This window comes from Dicentrarchus labrax, unplaced genomic scaffold (assembly GCF_905237075.1).
Source record: "Dicentrarchus labrax unplaced genomic scaffold, dlabrax2021, whole genome shotgun sequence".
NCBI classification, from domain to species: domain Eukaryota; kingdom Metazoa; phylum Chordata; class Actinopteri; family Moronidae; genus Dicentrarchus; species Dicentrarchus labrax.
In genome coordinates, this window is record NW_026136723.1 from 19,155,188 (window position 1) to 19,177,502 (window position 22,315).

General features: G+C 39.1%; 1 protein-coding gene across 1 annotated transcript; it reads left to right on the top strand.

Moving 5' to 3' along the window:
- On the top strand, positions 1 to 21,382 carry LOC127357913 (brevican core protein). The gene is made up of 14 exons (XM_051390487.1): positions 1 to 228; positions 8,028 to 8,107; positions 8,280 to 8,657; positions 9,384 to 9,558; positions 9,797 to 9,924; positions 10,186 to 10,479; positions 10,642 to 11,517; positions 12,224 to 13,816; positions 17,917 to 18,024; positions 18,198 to 18,356; positions 18,519 to 18,601; positions 19,221 to 19,365; positions 19,494 to 19,676; positions 20,605 to 21,382. The coding sequence occupies exons 1-14, from the start codon at positions 209 to 211 to the stop codon at positions 20,724 to 20,726; spliced, it is 4,344 nt and encodes a 1,447-aa protein (XP_051246447.1). The 5' UTR covers positions 1 to 208; the 3' UTR covers positions 20,727 to 21,382.
- The last annotated feature ends 933 nt before the right edge of the window (positions 21,383 to 22,315 follow it).

Genomic DNA, 22,315 nt, shown 5'->3' on the forward strand with positions numbered 1-22,315 from the left:
CATATCTGGCTTCACTTTCTCTCAACTCCCTCCTTTTCTCTCCAAGCCTCGGAGTCGGTCGGACAGCAGTCCCAGCTCCCTCATACCTGCGCAGAGCATCTAGAGCCGCTTTCCTCCCAACAGGACAGTCGCACTGCACCAAGCTGAGAGGAGCTGACGGAAAATACTTTTTACAGCCAAGAAGTCAGTCCATCCTGCATCAGCTGAAATGCTGCTGAGCAGAAACCGGTAGGTTTTTGTTTATGTTGGGATGTTTTGTTGGTAGTACGCAGTCGATGCGGTTTTGGTCGAAGTTCGTTTAAATTTATAATGTCATGTTAAATTACTGTGCCATTTAAGAAAATTACCATCTTTACCAGTTAATTGCATTACAACAGTTGCTGTCCTCAGAGGAGGTCCTGAAACTGTGGCCACTAGTTCCCTTTCTCCCCAGAAAATGTATTTTTAAGGAACTGACGCACTTAGTTAAGTATAACTTTTTTGTAATTGGCTGTGTGTGCTTTTTTCCTTGTGGGTATCTTGCACAGCATGAAACCCCCCACTGTGATTTAGCAGAGCATGTAGCTGGTTGTTTCTGAACAGCTTTTGCCTCTTTCACCTTCTCATGATTGTTAAATGATTGTGAAGCATTGTAATGATTTTTCACACCTGTGAGCATGAAAATTCCTATTAAACTGAATAAAAAACGGCGACAGCTACTTAAAACTGACTCACTTTTCTCTGCATTTATAAAAAACAACCCTAATGTGATCCAGTCAACTGCTAAATTATTTTTTTTATTTAGATGTTATTTTTTCTGGGATTAAAGCAATGATGCTGAGGATTTAAGCTTTAAAATGTTGTTCCTGTGACCTGCAGGGGACACGTGGAGCTTCTTTTTGTCTTAAGTGCACACTTTGTCTCTTCTGAGCATTTTCTCCACCTAAGGGCTCAGGTGCACTTCATTAATGGAAAGGTAGAGAGACAGAGAGAGAGAGAGAGCAAACTGAAGAATTAAATGTCCTCTAAGGATATTTCTCTTTCATTTGATGGACCAGTGGTCTGACATTAAGCGGAGCAACTAAAACTCAGTGCACTCATGTAGTTCTCCGGTCATTTCATCAAACGTTTACAAAATTGTTATTTTTAAATCTTGAATTTGGTAGTTGAGAGTTGATGCTCAACCATCAGGTGCACAATAAAATGTCTCTTTATGATTTTCTATATTTCTACAGACCCAAATTTTAGTCCTTTAACCTCAGTTTTAATATTGGTTGTCTATAGAGGCACATTTTGGCTGAGAGGGTGTGCCCAGGGGGCGGATCTAGACGGGTGGCAGCTGCCAACCCTAAAAATTCCCTGGGCAACCCAGCTGCCACCACAGTTTGGTGTCAAATTTAACACAATGATTAGGATTAATTTTTAAAATAAACAGAAATTAATTGAATTATATGTTATGGAAACATTTACACCAAGTGATGGCTTACAGTAAGTTAATTGAAAACATACTTTAATTTGTAAAAATGTCTTGGGTAACCTTTTTAAAGTGCTGGTTGCTTGTACGATGATTAGGAAGCTGAAGAAGTGGCTGAAACCAGAGTCCTTATTGAACATGAGTTGCTTCTGCATTGTTCCCTGCAACATAATTTAAGCAATTTAAATATTCTAAATGAATGATAGAAGAAATGGCAACTCAGGACAGTAAATATCAGGTAGAGCAACTCAATTCAAATGTTAAATTACAGTCTCAGAGGATCTATGTGAAAAAATACTGCAATCGCAAAAACGAGTCCAAGAGAAGATACAGATGGTACGTTGTCTGTTGTTGTTTTACTCATACAGATTATTATGAGGTTTATAGATCCTTATGAAAAATGGTTGATTCTTTTCTTTGTGTTTTTTAGCCTTTGGAGCAGAACAGAAACTCATGAGCCAAAGCTTGTAAGACCATGAACATGCAGTACAATATGGGGTTTCAAATAAAAAAAATAAGATGGGGTTAGACTTAAAACACATTCTATAACAAAACATAACAAAACAAAAAAGTGTGAGGTGGTCACAGAGGTTGTTTATATATAAGAAATACATTCTGTAAGAGTTGCAGCATACTATATATCTCCTAATTTGTGGCAATTTAGGGCTTTGTTGATTTGTTGATCTACATATTTATTTGGTTAATGAAAAATCCTTTCTTTAGCTGTTGAAAAGTGTATTTGCTTGGTCTTTGAAGGCTGACAGACTTGTGGTCGGTCCAGGAACTTGTTGAGTCAGGTCTGAGGTCAGGTGTTTATTTGAAACATCCTCCTCTTTCCCAGGCACACTGGGTGGTGAGTCGAATGGTGGGTGACTTTTCCAAAGTAGCCATCTTGTTGGGAGTCAGACAGTGGGTTTATAGGAGATGTCTGTTTACTGGGTGGGGTTTGGTGGGGGGGGGGATATGTGGATGTGTTATATTTGATGGTGCAGGGAGCCAGAGGGGTGGTGTTCAGTGAATAGCCCCTGTTAGGTAAATTCAGATCAACTTACTCTACTCTTTGGCATAGAGTACAATGGCTGGCACTGAGATACACACTGTGGAGATGGCTGTGCACCATCTGGAGCCTGCAAGTTAACAGACCTTGCTAAAATGAAGTTTAGGGCATCTTCCTCTAAAAGACAGCATCCTGTCAAGATTCAGTTCGAGTTATATGGAGACTTAGCTGGATGTTCTTACGCAGCTTCTGTGTTGAATATAAGTATTTTACGGGTGACTTTTTCTGGTGTTGGGTGCAAGATTTTGCAGTATGAGTCTGTGGTGATAATTTGCTCCAAGGATTCAAAGTCTGGTTACCAGGAAGGTGTCATCAGCATAGATGAAGAAACTGTGGGATCTGGTCTTTTGTGTTTGGTTTCTACAGAGATAAATTAGGGTTGAAGCAAGAACTTATCTTTGTGGGAGCCTTGAATCTGTCTTTATAAATCTTTATACACTTTAAATCAGATAAGGGAAAATTGCTAACCTCTGCTTATTGAATAGAAATGTGATTGTTTCTGATAGAGAATGCTTTTATCATTCAGCCATAGAGAAAAAGCAGCATTAGATTGAAGATACAAATGCTACAATTTGACAAATTATGACATAATGAAGACCAATTTTTAAAGACTTACTTATCCATATCCAATTTATTACCTACAGTAGACAGCAGTCTGCACACCACCAGTTTGGAGAAACACACAGGAGACCAGCACATGAGCTAAGCAGTGTACTGCTGTAGGTAGGCGAAGCAACTAAACATATTTTAAAAAGGCCCACCTAAAAAAATCTATATCAGTTTAAGTGTACACTATATTTAGAATATTGCTGTCACAAAGCCCTTTCCAACGGGAAACTGAAGCCATTATATCCATCTATGCTCTCTCCAAACTCACCACACTAAACTAGAAATAAATGCAAAAACAATTTTTTTATAAGGAGTACGATCTATTGTCTCTATATAAAAAGTTTCCTGAGATAACGTCTGTTCTTATTTTCCGCTATGCAAATAAATTAAATTGAATTATCTGGTAATTTAAATGTCTAAACTGCCACTTCCTCTTCTTACTCTGATGAAGATATATACTTTATGTTGAAACATAATTAGCTAATAAGATCTTACTATAAGTAACTTGCTATTGATCTCAACACCCCAGATCCTTAAGTCTTAAATCTCCTGTTTGATGAGGTTTTGGCTCCAAGTTGGCCAATACAAGGAAATGCCTTTATACACTTTCCAGCTCAGCACTGTACAGAACTTACATTAGTCAAACTATGTCTGACCTGGCTAAACTGGGATCAGCAGCCATTTACCAGTTTTTTGGAGGAGACAGGGTTTTCCTGAACTGACCTTGATGCAGAGTACTGCAGAGGCCACCCACAAGATGTAGTGAGTGAGCTTTTGTTGTCAGTGCAGCACTGACAAGGGTGTCAACATCTAATTTAATGTTCCTTTTTGACTATCTTGCATTCATAATTGAGCTTGACAATGTTATTTTAACCACTGATGACCAACATGTTAGACTGCAGCTGTACTGCTTGTGGAGGAGACTGGATTAGTTCGGCTTGTCGATAATGCACTGTCTGCAGTTTCTAGACCTGTAAATGCAGTGGGTGGCATTGATTTTAGCTTGACTTGTCTTCGCTTTTACTCTCATTAAAAAGAGCAGAACCGCAGAGTGCCTGGTGACAGCGAGGTCAAACACTTGAGTGAAACATGTGACCTAAAAAAGTCAGAAAATAATCAGCAGCAACTAGAATTTTCTCTCCTGTCATCAATCTGAATGCACAAAGTCATATAGTAGCCCACTTACACAACAGTTCTTCCATTTAAAACAGTGTGCAGTGTCTTAATGTGGCCGTTCCCTTTGTACAAAGCCTGCTCCAGAACGATTCCTTAGTGGTTTAAAACTTCCTTCTCCATCCTTGAAAAGAAGAGAAAGGAAAGAGAAAAAGCAAGCAAGTGTGCCAGTGCCCCGTCCTTTAATTTTCCCCCGAGGCCTTTTGTACGGGAGTTGGTATGAAGTGAAAGCACAGTGTGCAGCTGTCCTCCTGGCCCACTGCTCGCTTTTTGTGAGTCGTTTTCTTGTCAAGAATACTAATAGTGATACCAGCACTGTGGAGTCCACCCAGCTGGCGACGAAACAGACAACAATTATTCTGCCATCAACAAAGGCCATTTAATTTTGACACAAGTTAGTGAGCTGTGTTTGTGCCGACTCATACGAGGGATGTGTTTGATATACAGATGCAGAAAGATCAACTTTATTAGTGCTTGTTTAACTTTTGGCTCACTTCTGTGGTTCTGACCTTGGTCATAGTTATGTGTTTTTTCCTTTATTTACTAGGTTCTTTACCACCTTGAGCACATGTATATATGTATGTCTGTTTAGACGACTGATTTTTGAGCCCCATTAATGAAGTTGAGTGAGACATACTGCCATCTTATGCCTGTTTATTAAAACTTCATCTTGACAGAAATGAATGAGGTTGGCACATACACACACACACACAGACCGTACAGTTTTGCTGTGTCAGTGGCCAATTGCTGATGCCAATTATTGTTTGACCGTCAAACAACTTCTTTGTGAAGAGATTCTCTGTCCTAAAAAAATCCCTCATTTTGTCTTAGAGGCAGCAGTAAAAAGTGTAGTACAATTTTGAGGTACTTGTACGTTAAAGGTTCAGTGTGTAGGATTTAGAGGCATCTAGCGGGTAGTTGCCGTATCTACAGCCAGTGTTTGGTTTGTCTGTTCGGGGCTACTGTAGAAACATGGCGGTTCAACATATAAAAGGTTCATTCTAAAGTAACAAAAACACAACGATTCTTATCTACAGGTGATTATACACTAATGAAAACATCCTCCTAAATGTTACACACTGGACCTTAAATAAAGTACATTTTATTTTATCCAACTTTATATTTCTGCTACTACATTTCAGAAGGAAACTGTCCATATAGCAAACATATGAGCAGTTTACAAAATAAAAAAAAGTATTTATAATTGGATCCACATAAACCAGCTGCAACATTTAAGTACTTTTTACATGTTAATGCATCAACAGTAATGATCCAATGATATAACACTGACAGGGGTCACTCTGCATAATAGACATTTATTTTTTGAAAAATCTTCAATGCAGTAACTTGTAACGGGATATTTTGGTGTGATGTAACCTTTTTATGTAAGGAAATTATCTTCTTTTATTACTTATAGGGCTACATTTGTGTTCTGTCTTCTGATTTTGTGAAAAATCGATTATAAATGTCATAAAATAGTGAAAGCTAATCCTCACAATTTCCCAAAGCCCAAGTTAACTTCGTCACTTGTCCATCCAACAGTCCCAAATGTAGGAATATTCAGTTTAAACATCCAAGAAAACCTGAAAATAATTGCATTTGAAAAGCTGGAACCTGTAACTTTATAGCAATTTTGCTTAAAAAATGATGACTCGATTGATAGATAGATCTACTAATCGATTCATGATGTTTCAGCTCTACCATCTTATAATCTCTCTTTGAAAATAAAACGGACAAAGAATTAGTTTATAGCTGCTAATTTCATGGAGAAAACACACGTTTGTGATGGTTGGATAACAGTAATAATATGCAATAAACAGTACTGAGTTTAACACTGCATGTACTATAAATAACTATAACTATACTGTAATAATAATAATGATATAATCACCTGAGAAGAAGCACCTCAACATTAACATTAAAATTGTGCCACAGTTCTGAATTTTTAAGGCACTTTTGACTCTTATCAACCCTGAAAAGTAATTTGGAGCCGGAGCACTGCTCTTTAATAATGAATGAACATTTGCAGCTTCATCATGGCCGCCTCGGGAGGTTGTGTGAGGTCACTGTGAGCGTCCTGCCATGCATGCTGGGTTAATAACAGGGCCAGACTGGTGACGGAGAGCTGGCAGGATGCCGCTGGGCTGAGACGCTGTGTCATTAGCTCCCGGAGGTGATGAATGGCTTGTGGTCAGGAGCTTGTGCTTCAAACTTCCCTTTGAAAACCAGAGAAGTTTCTCTTTTATACTTTAGAGTTTAGCTTTCAGAGACATTTTTCAGCATCTTGTGTGTGTCAGTGTTTCATACAGAGATTTCAAACTTCTGTCTATAGAATCATATAGAAACTTTCTGCCAAATTTAACAGGTTACGATGATTTTCTCCAAATGTATGATATTTATATACTATTATGTAAGCTAAAGCTAAAACTAATGGAGTCTAATACAACAGTTCAGCAATAAATCCTGTCTTTATCTTCAGTTTCTATTCAACTTTATATTCATTTTGTAGGCTTTAGTCTCTTGTGCTGTTGTATTTTATTGCATTATACTAAGAGGTTGTTGATAGTTGGTGTTATATATTTTAAGATGTTTTGGTTTGTTCTATTTTGATGGTGCCTTTTTACATCTGAAAATTAGACTTGTAGACTCATTTTGGATCATTTACATTTTCTGTTCACCCCATTTAGTTATTATGGTTTTCTGTTTTTCAATAGCTTTTTATTTTATTTTTTAATTTGTTTTAGTTTAGTTTTTTTTATATTATAACATAACAGTATTTGTGACAATAGGACTCCCAGTCTCAATAAACCGAAGACAGTTTAAACAAATGTTTTTTTCGACCTAGTTTTAGTTTTTAGTTTTAATAAACTATAATAACCTTTGTGAGAATAGACTAAATATAAAACACTTAATTCTAATTTTCTATCTTTACGTAGTATATAGGAATTCAGATTAAAATATCTATAGTATATCTATTGGATGGATTGCCATGAAAAAAAAATCCCTTAGTGCTATTTAGCATTATTAGCATGCTGACATGCTAAACTAAGATGGTTTGCATGGTAACATTAGCATTTATGTCAAAGCACCGCTGTGACTAGAACAACCTCACAGGTCTGCCAACATGGCTTTAGACTCTCAGTCTTGATTTAATATCTACTCTGAAATGACTTTATTGTGAACTTGTTTTCTTTCTTTCAAGTCATTCTTCTACTAATAAAGATCTTAATCCCTCTGTTTTATATGTGCTTTGTGTTTCTTTGTTCTTACTCGTATCTAATTGTAGTGGTACAATTCAGCTCTAAACAGTATTACATATACATAAAAGCAGAAGATCCTATCAAATAATACAGTAAATGGCTAAAAATCTGAACATGAGTTTGTAACCTTGAGTCTGTCTCTTCGCCCAATACATGTGCAAAGCTAAACACCAGGTAGCACAAAGGTGTGCAGGTGTGACCTTTACTAATAGCCTATAATAAATCAGTTTGGTGAGATCAGTGGAGCACGTCTCCCGACTAGCTGAACTAGCACAATACCTGACTATCGGAAATCACTCTGCCCATTAAAGGTTAAACATGTGTGAAATTGGAAACAGAAAATTGGAAATAATGTGTGTAATTTTTGTGTCCTTTCTTTCCCTGAGTTTACTCAAGGGATGCTTTATTAATATTTATCTGTGTCATATTTGATCTAATCTTAATTTTTACAGTGTTTTGCTCTTTACCTCCATAGACATGTTGAAATACTTCCACTTCTCGCTGCGGTCTGCAGTCTCACTCTGGCCTTCCCCACCCAAACTCCATCTGCGTTTGGTACGTCTACATTTTCCCATTATCTCTAACTTTCAGCAGCACTAATTCTCATTCATTTATAAGCAAAGAACACAAAGGTGCATTTAAAAATAAGGCCGCAATTCACTATTGTCAGGAGATTTACAGAGCCACGCTGTTCTTCACGCTCTGTTCCTGTATTTTTTTTCTGCAGATGATGTCCGGCAGCTCCAGGTGAACATCCCCCACTCAGGTCCGATTTCCGCCCCACTAGGCAGCTCCATCTCCATCCCCTGCTTGGTGTCTCTTTCTTCCACACCCACCTCCTCCTCTTCCTCCCCTGTTGCACCGCGTGTCAAGTGGACTGTGGTGTCCGGTGGGGTGGAGACACAGATCTTGGTGGCGAGGGGTCAGAGGGTGAAGTTCAACGAAGCGTACCGAGACCGCGCTGCCTGGCTCAACTATACTTCCTCCCCTGATGATCTGTCCCTGTGGTTGGGAGATTTACGTTCCAGCGACTCGGGTCACTATCGCTGCGAAGTGCAGCAGGGCCTGGAGGATGCCAGTGACCTCGTACAACTCAAGGTCAAAGGTAACAAGATGAAACATGTTGATCATCATTGGTGTTTTGGAAAGATTTAGGTGACGTGTAGTGTAGTTACAAATGTCATAGTTAAGGACTTTATAGCAGATAGTTATATTTATCTCATGTGGTTTAATGCTAAGCCAGTCACTAGTATTGGAGCAATGGAGTTATGATGAAGGCCTTTAAAATGTGTTGTTATCATGAAGAGATGTTAGCTGACAGTTGGTTGCTGATAACAACTGAAAAAAAATGTTCTCAGTTGACATAGCTAAAGTTAGCATTTGTAGCTAGTAACACAACAAAGCTATTATTGCGTACTTTGATATCTGATTCATTTTATGAATTCTAACATTGTAGATATGGATTGTAGATTTCATGTTATTGTTATTTTGATTATCTGGTATTTAATTCCTGTGTTTTTGTTTAAGATATGGCATTTGATTGTTGATTGTTGATTGATGGATTATCAACTTCTTTTCTCCCTCCTATGACCAGAATAATTCAAAAAGACTGAAAAAAGACACAATTTCTATGTGCAATGCCAACCATTTAGTCTCTTTCTCATCCTTTCTCTACAAGAATTTAGTCAGATTTTTAAATAGGACTTTGCTCTCTACATACTTATAATACAACGTTGTCGACTGCAGCAACCTTCATTAACTGATCCCCAGTTATTTGTTTGATAAACTGTGTAATCTGAGAATAAATGTGTGCTTATGTGTGTGTGCTTAGGTGTTGTATTCCACTATAGAGATGCTTTGGGCCGTTATGCGTTCTCCTTCAATCAGGCCCAGAGGGCTTGTGAGGCCATCGGGGCACGAATCGCCACTCCTGACCAGCTGCTGGCGGCTTATTATGACGGCTACGAGCAGTGCGATGCAGGCTGGCTGGCAGACCAGTCCGTCAGGTATCTCATCACCCAACACAAGCTTCTTGGTGCTCACATTCAGTGAGACACTCAAACCTACCCTTTAACGGCTGCATCTCTTTATCTAATGAAGATATTGTAGATGTATTTCTAAAAACTTTTGTTCACATTTCCCCAAAATTCAGCCTGAGGTGTGTTTGGTATTGAAAGGACAGGATCTCCACTAGAATTTAAAGTGAAGTTTATAAAGTTTAAGAGATTGTTTTCACTCTTGCAGGTACCCAATCCAAGTTCCCCGTGAAGGTTGTTATGGAGACATGGATGGCCAACCAGGAGTGAGAAACTATGGGACAATGGATCCAGATGATCTATTTGATGTTTACTGTTATGTGGAGGATATTGATGGTATGATCAATAATACCTATTAAAATAACTAATGCTTGACCTATACTAGATTTTTAGGCCAATTTTGCTATCAGTATTTGAAATAAGCATTGTTTTAGGCACCCCCCCCTCTCAAATCACCACCTGGTTATGTCTGTAAAAGCCTAAAATTGGCCAATATTATGCTATATATACATATAATCACAAGTAAGTTAATGATCCAACTACATAGCGTACATAAGGTAAAAATGTCAAATGTTTTGTGTTTTCTGTGTTTTCTAGGGGAAGTGTTTCATGACTCCATCCCACAGCAGTTGTCATTTTATGAGGCGCAGTCATATTGTGGAGCAGCTGGAGCAGAGCTGGCTACAACAGCACAGCTGTACTTGGCATGGAGTGAAGGTCTGGACCGTTGCAGCCCTGGCTGGCTGTCCGATGGCAGTGTACGCTACCCAATTATACACCCTAGAGAGCGCTGCGGAGGGCCTCAGCCAGGCGTCAAAACCCTCTACCGCTTCAGCAACCAAACTGGCTTCCCAGAGCCATCCAGCCTTCATGATGTTTATTGTTTCAGAGGTGAGTATTTTGTGCAAATTGCATTGGATATGCATTGCTCCTTATTATCATGTTTAAAATACATTTTCAACAAATGTAAAAGATATTCAGATTTTGTTATTAAAATGTATATGCATGTAATTAAACTGTAATGATCTAATTTTTAATAACTGTCCTCTACAGATAATAGAAATACTCATACCGACTCTCCCATGGACTATATGTCCACAGAGCCCGAGGACATTGGACAAGATGTTGTTATACTTACGGAAACAGATCAAGAGCTGCAACTGAACCAACATGTACAACATGTGGAGCTCAAAGCTCAAAGGGTGCTTGAATCTTTTCGCCTGTACTCCAGTGCTTCCACTGAGGAAAACCTGGTTGACACACACCCAACAGTCATAACAGATACAACAGAGTCTTCCCTCAACACCACACCAACATTAAGCCTCCTCCAGACATCTGATGAAACATCATCTCCTACAGAAATGAGCTATGACTCCCAGCATACTGTAGCACTGATGAACAGTACTATCAGCACCACAGAAACCCACGACTCCACACAAAACATATCGTTGCTGTCCAGTGTTTACAATGAGACAGATTCCAACCACAACTTGAACTTCACCTTTCACCAGTCTGAGCTTGAAAGCACCACAGGGTTTCCTGAATCATCGTATGAATCTCAGACACATACCCAGACATTTACAGGCACAAATCTGGAATTAAATACACAGCCAACTGAGAGCCCAAAATATTCCCAAGAAACACAAGCGACCAACCTGAGTTTTGACACATCACAAGGCAATTACAACGAGACAGGCAGCAATCATACTCAAGAGGAGAGTTTCTGGGAGGTGACCCTTATGACCCGTGATCCCATGGTTCAGGTGGAGTTGGAGGAGGCAGAATTAGAAGATCCTGGGCAGATTTCTCTCTCAACTCAGGCCTCAGAAGAAGAACTTGTTATACAACCAACACAAACTACAAAATCCTCCAATAAGGAGCTAACCTCATTGTTGGCCCATCTGGATGGGTCTGGAGATATTTCTCAAGGTATGTCAAGCAGAAATTTAAATGAGTATAAGTCAAAAGAAAAAAACATCAATACCTTGGTGGAGTTATTTGATATTTTTGGAAATAAGCCGAGAGTTGGATGCAGCAGCCAGTTAGCTTAGCTTAGCACAAAGACTTGAAACAGGGGGAAACAGCTAGCCTGGCTCTGTCCTAAGGTAACAAAATCCACCTACCAGCACCTCTAAAGCTCACAAGGCAACATATTATATCTTGTTGTAACAATGGCACGTTGCAGTGTTAAAGGATTTTATGTGACTATTTCTTGGCAGGGAGCAGTGACTTCTGGGAGTCTTTGATGTCACTGACAGGCTGATCAGCCAGCAGGCACTCCATAATGTTACTGCATCTGGCAAAGAAATAGTCCAGCACATGCCTCTTTTTTTGTACAGATTAAACAAACAGGATATAACGTGTTTATAAGTGAGTTGTAGAGGTGCTGGAATGTTGATTTTGTTACCTCCTGACAAAGCCAGGCTAGCTGTTTCCCCCTGCTTTCAGACTTTTTGCTAAGCTAAACTAACCGTCTGCTGGTTGTAGCTTTGTATTTACAGATATGAGAGTGGTGACAATCTTTTCGTCTAACTCTTGGCAAGAAAGCAAATAAGAGTATTTCCCAAAATGTCAAACTAATCTTATAATAAATGTATTTACAACTGCAAAAATGCTTTATCCTTTTTTCCCCTAGAGAGTGACCTTGATGTCAAAGCAGTCAGCTTCATCTCCACATCAGAGTCTTCCACTTCAGGTTTCACCACTCACCCATCACCTTCTGCTTCGGCGAGCGGCGCTCCAGCTGAGTCTCAGACTGCACTCCCCGATCTGGCGCTCTCGTCTGGTTCACACCATTCTGACAAACTGAGCTTAGATATCCTCTCCACAGCACCACAGTTGTGGGAGTCCTCCATTTCTAGACAGGAGGGAAGTACAAGCATAGAAATGGAAGACACAGTCACTATGGAAAGTGAAGAAAAACAGCTCCACCCGACAAAGTCTGAAGACAACCTCATTTCTGGGGTAAGTTTAGCTACCACTGAGTCTCCAGAGGGGTCGAACACCTCTCAGTTGCCTACTGATCCCACCACGGCACGGTATCATACATCAGGTTACAGAGTGTATTTGGATACTTCGACCACTGGGTATGAAGAGGCAAGTGGACAGGAACCTGGTACAGCTGTTATAACCCTTGGAGAAGAATTTAAATTTGCTCCAACCATTGAAGATGATGTTAAAGTTAGCCCAACTCTTGAAGAGAAAGCTGAAGTTAACCTAACTCTTTACGAGGAAGTTACAGTTGCGCAAACTCTTACCCATGGAGAAGAAGCTAATGTTGCCCCAACCCTTGAAGAAGAAGCTGAAGTTGCCCCGACTCTTGCCCTTGAAGAAGAAGCTAAAGTTGCCCCAACCCTTGCTCTTGAAGAAGAAGCTAGCATTGTCCCAACCCTTGAAGACGAAGCTATAGTTGCCCCAACCCTTGCTCTTGAAGAAGAAGATAGCGTTGTCCTAACCCTTGAAGACAAAACTATAGTTGCCCCAACCCTTGCCCTAGAAAAAGAAGATAGCATTGTCCCAACCCTTGAAGACGAAACTCTAGTTGCCCCAACCCTTGCCCTAGAAAAAGAAGATAGCGTTGTCCCAACCCTTGAAGACAAAACTATAGTTGCCCCAACCCTTGCCCTTGAAGAAGAAGCTAGCATTGTCCTAATCCTTGAAGACGAAGATAATGTTGCCCCAACCCTTGCCCTTGAAGAAGAAGCTAGCATTGCCCCAAGCCTTGAAGAAGAAGCTAGTGTTGCCCCAACCCTTGAAGAAGAAGCTAGTGTTGCCCCAGACCTTGAAGAAAATGCCACTGTTGCCCCAACCTTTGAGGAAGACTTTACTGTCTTTCCTCTCGATTCACAAACATCTAACTGGGCTCTGCTGACCACCACAACTGGACCCCAAGAGTCTCTGAATGACCTCGAGTCCAGCAGTGAAACCTCCTCAATGACCTCCACAGCAGCTCCAGATTCCTCCTCGAGTACAAAACCCACTGCTGCTGCCACGAAGACGACTACCACCACCACAAAGACCACCACACACTGGTCCAGACGCACCTGGAGCCCAACCACCTCTACACCAAAGGTTTTCCACAAGACAGCCGAGCCCAAGAAGGTGACAGCCTTCATACCACCAGTGGATCAAGGTCTGGTGGATGTTGAGTTTAGTCTCACCCAGCCACCCACCCTGCTTATCTTGCCCAATGAGAGGGCAGCTGTAGGCGGTACAGGGAAAGCTTCAGGTAATGTTAAAGCCTCTCTCATCAGCCTAACCGTCCTCCTTTTGCTACTCGACGCAATGATGCACTAAAATCCCTGGTCTGTCCTCTGCCCCAACCTGCCTTTGCTCCATTTTCTGTAAAACACCTCCCCTCCTTTTCAAATGACTCCACACGTTTGTTTCACTTTTTTGTCTCAGAGAGACCACTCACCCTTCTGACTCCCCCCCGCTTCACCTTAAAACGCTCCTCACTTCTCTCCTTATGACCCCAACTCCCCTTCGAGATACTCACACTGGGACAGCTCCCATTTTGACATTTGTCAACAGTCCAGTCTTGTTGTGCATGATGTTTTCTTCCTCATCCAAAGATTGACTTCTGTGAAGTACTGTAATATACTGGTATGTTTATGAATGAGTGTTTTCAGTGCTGCTTCTACAGTGATTTTCTGCAAGAGTGATGGTGAAAGCAGTGGTAAACATTTTCTCAGTATCTTGATCGATGGATTTTATGTGCAAATAATACATTTCTGCAACAAACATGTGCAAATTATTCTCTTTATTTTAGCTAACTGTCAAAACTCAGTGTCTTTTGCAGTAAGCTGGAAGTAACTTGATAAAAGGACTCGATCTTGAATGTAACCGCAATTACGTTGAATGCAACAGCACTGACCAGCAATAATGTTTTATATTTAATCCATAACTGTCAGGTCAGAAAGTGTTAAAACTGTTCTCTTTCCTCAGATTTTTAGACTTCTATTGCTATTTTTGAGAGTCTAGTACCAGAAGCACAGATGTGTAATTATGTTTATAAGCACAAGTATGGTTCAGTGTTGATTTCTTGTGAGTGATAGTATCTAGCACTATGCTTTTAAATGTCCTTAATAGGTCATTCATGTTTCATACTCAAGTCATGTTCTATTTGTTTAATCATGATCTTCCAAGATGTGTACAGTATTGTGTTTTTAGGTGTAAGAATGATAAAATCAACTAATCTATGTTTGTTTCCCGTCTCACCATCAGTTGATAAATCTGTTATTTTGTTTTCTTTCAGTCTGCTTTAGTCTACTGTAAACTACTGTTCCCCTGGAAGTTAGTTCCTACTACTAAAACAGCAGCAACAACAGCTCCAGTGAGTGGTGCACTGTATGGAAGCCTATTTCTGCCAAGAAAACCTTAAAAGTTAGGCATAATAAAAATAAACATTCTCATAGTAATAATTCTCATATTAATTATTATTTAATTATATTTATTTAGTATCTCATCCTTTTGATTCATCATTAATATTATTAATTTTATTAAATAAAAACTGTGTTTCCTTGCAGAAATTGGCTTCCATAGATTGACATAAATATGCGTATCATTAAAAGAAATTGTTGCCACTATACTACTACTATTAACTGCCTTTTAACACAGTGGGCCATTAAGTCTAATATTCAAATCAGAAAACAATGTAATTATATTTATTTAACAGACTAGAATGGCTCCATCCGTCTTTACAGGTGCGTTCAAATGATCTCAAGTGTAGTGCATAACAAAACAGACTTAACTTTACTGACAGTTAATGAAAACTGTCTTTCCAACTCCTTGACAGCATATTCAGTCCTTTTGCAATGGCTTCACTCACCACATTTGCAAAGGCATGTAGGACATGGTATTGAATTAAGTCTATTAACAAATAGACAACATAAGAGGCAATATTTTTAAAGGAAGTAATAATTTCAGAAAAGCATACACAAACTCCAATCTGTGAAACATTTATTCACTGAGTAAAGCTTTCAGACAGAGAACTTTGTCTGAAAGCTTTACTCAATAAATGGATATTGCACAGATCAGGGCATCTAGATGTCTTTGCATTATCCATTCTCCATTATTATATTATATATATTGGACTATATTTGATGATAAAAGACTGGAGACTCAGCAGCTTATGTAGGAAAAAGCAGAGAAAGACAGTGGGAAAGCCAACACTCAGCCAGTAATTCAAATCGGCAGCCTCACATTATCACCTACAGGGAATTTAATGTTGTGTGCTGTTTGAAGAAATCTACATAAACACAAGAAATCTTGCTGACTTTTTGCAGAAAGGGCTTAGAATTCAACAGAAATGCTTGTGGCTATGCAGACTGAAAAATTAAAAGATGAGATGCCAACATGGCTGACAGCACATGGTTTAATTTTTTTATACTTAACCCCAGTTGTGTATTTTACAACAAAACTGAATGATGGTTTTACTTTCGGCACATATGATTCTCATTTGACTTGAGTAAAGCAGTTATTACCTTCCATACAAACACTCAAAGACAGATCTCTGAACAGAGAAGTATGTGAGTGTGCAGTATAATGACAGAGATCTTGTTTATAGGGTGTCAAAGGAAACAAATAAACTGAATCCACTTGTAAAATGTTTAATTTCAGTTTGGACACATAAGCTTCTACTTTGCCTTCTTTTACAAATTTAGAAAATTAAACTAGAACTCCAAACTCTCTTTTTTTCATTACTTTAAACAACCACCTTTTGACAGGGACACTTTGCCTGAAGCTGAAGATATTTCTCTTGTTATCAACCATACAAGAGTTTGGCAACATAAAGTCACAGTAATAAGAGCAACTTTTACAAATAGGTGTAGCATAAAATGAACAGATTTGATGGGTTATTACTTACTATTTCTCCCAAAATAACTCCTTTAAACGTCCAGTGTGTAACATTTAGGAGGATCTATTGGCAGAAATGGAGTGTAACATGAATAACTATGTTGTCAATAGTGTATCATCACCTGAAGATAAGAATCGTTGTGTTTTTGTTCCCTTAGAATGAGCCGTTTTTTATCTACAGACACCGCAGGTCGACTTCTATGGAGGGTGCCATGTTGAAGCAGAATGTTTCTACAGTAGCAAAGAACAGACAGATCAAACACTGACTCTGAGGGCCGTTCACATTTTTCGTGTGTTTCACAGCCTACATAGTTTCTCCTTTGTGCTTGGAAAGGGAGGGTGAAGCATGGAAGTTGTAATCTGCAGCTACACCACTAGAGGCCACTAAATCCTACACTGGACCTTTAAATAGTTCATGAACTCCTTTAAATAATCTGCAAAAACTTAGTTTAAAAAATCGTCCTGTGAGAGATTTTAAAAGGGAAGGAGGAAGCGATGCGAGCATGAAACAAATGTTATTTGTGTGATGTTGTAGTCTGTGTGAATTATACGGTGAGACAGTGAGTAGAAATTATGTGAAACACACACATCAGAGGACTTTTCACCGGAAAGACCGAACAGTATTTTTATAAATATACACTACTGTGTACTTTTATCTTCCATAAAATGTTTGACATACTGTAATAATATCTAATGACTTCAGCAAACAGACAGTGTCCTTTGGTAGAGAGTAGTTATCAAAACTGATCACAACAAGGTCTGTTGATTATCACGTGTAACTGTGTCACTGCATTTGGAAGTGAGTGTTAATGTTTTGACACGTTAAATCCAACAAACAAAATACTTTTCACTGTAATGTCGTGGGGTGAATCAAACTGAAACTATGTGGATACAATACAGAACCTGTTTTTAATGAGTGACCTATCCCTGTAAGTCTTTTTGAAATAGTATGACCCAGTCACATACTGCATCTGGCATCCAAGTATCATTTGAAGCATGTATTATTAATGAAGAGTGTAAGAAGAAGAAGACAGGAAGAAAGAAGGTCTGGAAACAACTCAGGAGTGTCAGAGATTCACCTAAGACGACAGAAGAGGACCTGAAGACTTTGACCTCATGTGACACTCTAAAGTTTGTCCTCTGCTGCCATCTGTTGGCTCTCATGCAACCTGATGCTTCAACGTGTCATTTTATCTGAAGATGTCTTGTAATATGCAGCTATTACTACTATATTTGCACATATTTATCTACCTCTGTAAATGTATATATTTCACTATATGCACAATTAGCCTGTCTTCAATCTTTACTTCTCTAATCTTTTGATGCAGTAAATCCATTTTTATCCTGATATTTATACTTTAAATACAAGCAAATGTAATTTTCAATAATAAATAATAAAATACACAGACTGTGGCCTGTGCGCTTATGTAGTTTAAGCAGCAGTATAATCTGAACTCTTTTTTGTTTCAGATGCCTGCCTGGGCGACCCCTGTCTCAATGGAGGCACCTGCACTGACCAAAGTGGGCAGATTAAATGTCTCTGTTTGCCAACATATGGAGGAGACTTCTGTCAGACAGGTGAGCTCTCTCGACTTTTTGCAGTGGAAATTACTTCTGTCAGGTCTGTCAAACACGTTGGGAAGCTGATAGCCGTTTCAGTGAAGTAATTAGGGGGGATTCACACAGTTATATCTGCAACATGAACACCTGTTGAGATATCCAAAGACTCTCCTCCTCTGTGATGTTTTCAGACTTGGAGCAGTGTGAACCGGGTTGGGATAAGTTCCACGGTTTCTGCTACCGACACTTCAGCCAGCGTCTGAGTTGGGAGGTCGCAGAGCAGCAGTGCCGTATGCTGGGAGCCCATCTGGTGTCCATCATGACCCCTGAGGAGCAGAATTACATCAACAGTAAGTTCATGGTTTATGTTATTTATTGTCAGAGGTGGGTAGAAAAGTTCAAATACTTCAATACTTCAGGTATCTGTTCTTGAGTAAAGCATGTGTGTACCTTTGCTGCCTCTGTTTATTGTCTTTTGGTGACTGGATATAATGCCTTATTGTCCTCACCAGGCAACTACAAAGAATACCAGTGGACCGGCTTGAATGATAAGACCATTGAGGATGATTTCCGCTGGTCTGACGGCAACCCGCTGGTGAGGAATATGAGAAACCAGGAGTGTTACTGAGCTCATACAAAATATATCTAATCATACATGTGCTTGTAGGTTTTCAGATCAGAGAAACATCACTGGAAAAAGGAGACAAACAAACTATTATTGATCAAATATTGATAACTTTAAAGGGGCACTCAAGGAGTCAGTCTTTGAAAACACTTGTATGATTTCTTCTGGGGACATTTTGTCAATTCAGTAAAAATAACTCTAGTGATGTCATACTGACGTCATCTGCTTTGTCAAGACCTTACGAGTTACAGTTTGTATTATAAAGGATCTCTGAGTCTTTTGTTAGTCTTTTTTTGTCTCCTGGCTCTTGCACATACTAGCTACATACGTGAAAAAGTATATTTCCCAAAATGTGGAACTATTTCTTTAAGGACGTGCCATATTAATATGAATAATATGAAGTATCTGTGTGGTTTGTCTAATTTTGATACACCCCCTGTCGTTCACACATTCATTTTGAAGGATTCTTTCTCGTTTTATATGATACGGCCTCATAGGAAATGGGAAAATAAGTGGAAAGAACAACATTATTAACATGAAAATAGTTTAAAACAAGTTCACCTTTGTCTCTTCTCTCCATTGCATACAGCTGTATGAGAACTGGTACAGAGGGCAGCCAGACAGCTATTTTCTCTCTGGTGAAGACTGTGTGGTGATGGTGTGGCACGATGACGGACGCTGGAGTGACGTACCCTGCAACTATCACCTTGCATACACCTGCAAGAAAGGCACCTGTGAGTTAGAAGAATTAGACTCATTAATGGTTTCAACTCCCTGGTGTGGTTGTCTTGGGCTGTTACATCATACAGTGAACTGTATGTAGCCCCAGTAAGGACCTAACTTATCTGAACTCTTCCAACAGCCTCATGCGGTCCACCGCCCAAAGTCCGAAACGCCTCCATATTTGGAAAAGCCCGACAGAGATACGAGACCAGCGCAGTGGTGCGTTATCACTGCGCTCAGGGTTTCCAGCAGAGACTAAATCCTCTGATCAGGTGTCTGTTTGGAGGCAGGTGGGAGAGGCCACAGATCCTGTGCATTCCTGGTAAGATAAGTCCATATTGTATCATATTGTATGTTTAAAACCAACAATGAATGTATCCTATTAACAAGTGTTGTCTGTGGATCCAAAGTCTTTCCTTTATAAATACAAACGTTGGCATTGACATTTATTTTGACACAGTTCCACATACATTGTCCTGCTGCTGTTCATACTCAGTAGATCATTATACACAAATCACACAACCCACCTATAGACCAACATTTTAACACTTTAATCTTATATTACATATCATATTTTATATTTGAATATTTATCATTTTTATATACTTCTCATTTCACTTTTTTATTCTTCCTCCAATTATTGTTTATTGCCCATCAGTCTTGTAGCACCGCCTTCCTTCATTTCACAGTTTATTAATCTGCTGCTAAAACTAGTCCCCAACAAATTAACTGCCATGTTGAACCTAGTGCTAGTTCAGGCAGTCAACTTGAGCTGCACGGCTATACAGTAAACGCAGGTGACATGCCTCACTCTCCATGATCATAAACCAAACACACCTTCCCAATTTGGCCGTCTATTTAAGCTGCATTTCTCCGACTGCTCAGTGAGTGCTGCTGCTGCAATGCATCGCCATCGCCTGTTCTGTAAGCCCGACCACCAGGTATTTTTGCTATTATGGCAACTATGTTGTACTGCTGCTGAGTTGTCTGACTAAACTGTACTTACTCCTGCTTAAGTACCTTTTTCTTAACACTACAGTGCCCAGTTGTATTACAAAATAACAATAAAAATATATATTTGTGACCCATTCCTAAAGATTTAGATCTTCAGTAGGAAACAAAATTCTTGGGGCTCAGTACCACAGTCGGAAAGTACTGAGAGACAGACTAACACATTTTTGGTTTTGGTCTTGGAGTTTGTTGTCAAATAGAGAATAACTCTTGAATATGTCTTTTGAATGACCTTTCAGAGGCCGGAGGTCCAACCCAACATCCTGAGGCGACATCACAGACCAACAGCAACTTTGCCTCCACTGAAGACGAGTTTGAAGCCACTAAAGAGACACTGCAGTACTGGGACATCAAGTTTTAAAAGTCAGCCACGCTTTCCTTGTCTTCCTTTCTTAAATTCTGCTGTTGTAACGTGACAAGGTGACAAAGATCAAATGCTTTTACCAATGAACGCTCAAACAGAACAAAATGAACTACAGACGCATACAGACACCTGAAGTTTTCCTCTCAGCCTGAGTGCACAGACAGGCTAAGTTTTCTTTTGAGGGAGTTAAATGTTCCTACTTTTTTAATGTCCTTAAGAATATTTTCCACTGTACAGAGTTTCATGTTGTGACTAGCAGATATTAAAGTGAAAGAAATACAGTAAATGTGTGAACTCATGTCAGCTCCAAATCTTCATTACAGTAAAGACAGTTATTTGTGGTTCTTTATATAAAATGGTGCTAATGTCTTCCAGGACTTTGTATCCAACAGAGGTTTAGTTTTCTGTGTGTGTAGGAGTAAAGTCCTTACTTTTTCAAAGAATCTTAACAACTCCAAAGCACAAAGTCAATCTTAACAAATAGTCAATAAATATTGTACATATATTAGTTTACACACCTGTGATTGCTGTCCGCCTTTTTCTGAGAGAAACCTTTTATTTCCAGCAGACACAGTTTTGTTCGTCAGCTTTATGTTGTAATAAAGTTTTGTAGAACAGAACAAAGAATAAATCGTTCTCTTATTTTACCCATAGCACTGTGTGTGGTTTCATTTCATGTTCAAGTGGACAGAGACAGACTCACAACAGACAGTTTGGGTAAACATAAGTCAAACCATGCTTGGTCTATGTGTAAACAGAAAAAGTAGTAATACCATTTAATGTGGACTGAAATCCCACGTGAGAGAAAATGTGACAGAAAGAGGAGAATTTTATTGAAATAGAAAGTGTGAGGAAACTCTTTAATGCAGTATTATCTATAGACCTTTTTCACAGCAGCCATTTTGACATGGAATAGTAGGGTAATTAAGGTTCTGTTCAATTTAGTGTAGCCAACATGAACAACAGCAGCATCCTGACTCTGTTTGACCCGAATTTAAAGGAAGCTTAATTAGTATAATTGGTGACACCTGTGTTTACCCTATTTCATGTTAAAATGGCTTCTGTGAAAAAGGTCTATTGGATAGATGAACTAGACCCAGGCTTCTTCTCATGCAGGAACACCTGGGAGGCTTTTTTTAATTGTCTTAGTTGTATTTCTGAGGCTGGATCTATATTTGATAAGCTTTATCTCATTCAAAAACAAACAAAAATTAAAAAAAAAAAACTGATAGACAAAGACTATACCAGCAACTTTGTTCTTTTAAACTAGATAAAGTAAACAATAAAATTATTTTACTAAATAATAAAGAAAATAACAACCAAGGAGAAAGTGGAGGAATCATTTAATAAAGATTTTCTAATCACTTTATCAATAAACAGGCTACGACGACAACAACCAATTAAGGTCAGGTGACCAACGTGGTTGCGCCCACGTGCGCCTACACCTACCTATAAGCGACAGAAATTGTTGCGTCACGGTTTCATCACTCCGCTGGAAAATTGAGGAAAACTTGATGGAAAACAAGATAAACCCAGAATGTGAGTAATACATGCTCATGTTTAGCAAATGTGTGTTTGTTGCAGGT

What these genes read in the sequence shown, in the direction of transcription:
- LOC127357913 (XM_051390487.1), top strand. Translation starts at nt 209, where the DNA reads ATGCTGCTGAGCAGAAACCG. An exon ending in CCAAACTCCATCTGCGTTTG is followed by an intron (nt 8,108 to 8,279) that starts GTACGTCTACAT and finishes TTTTTTCTGCAG; the next exon opens with ATGATGTCCGGCAGCTCCAG. An exon ending in CGGTACAGGGAAAGCTTCAG is followed by an intron (nt 13,817 to 17,916) that starts GTAATGTTAAAG and finishes TTTTTGTTTCAG; the next exon opens with ATGCCTGCCTGGGCGACCCC.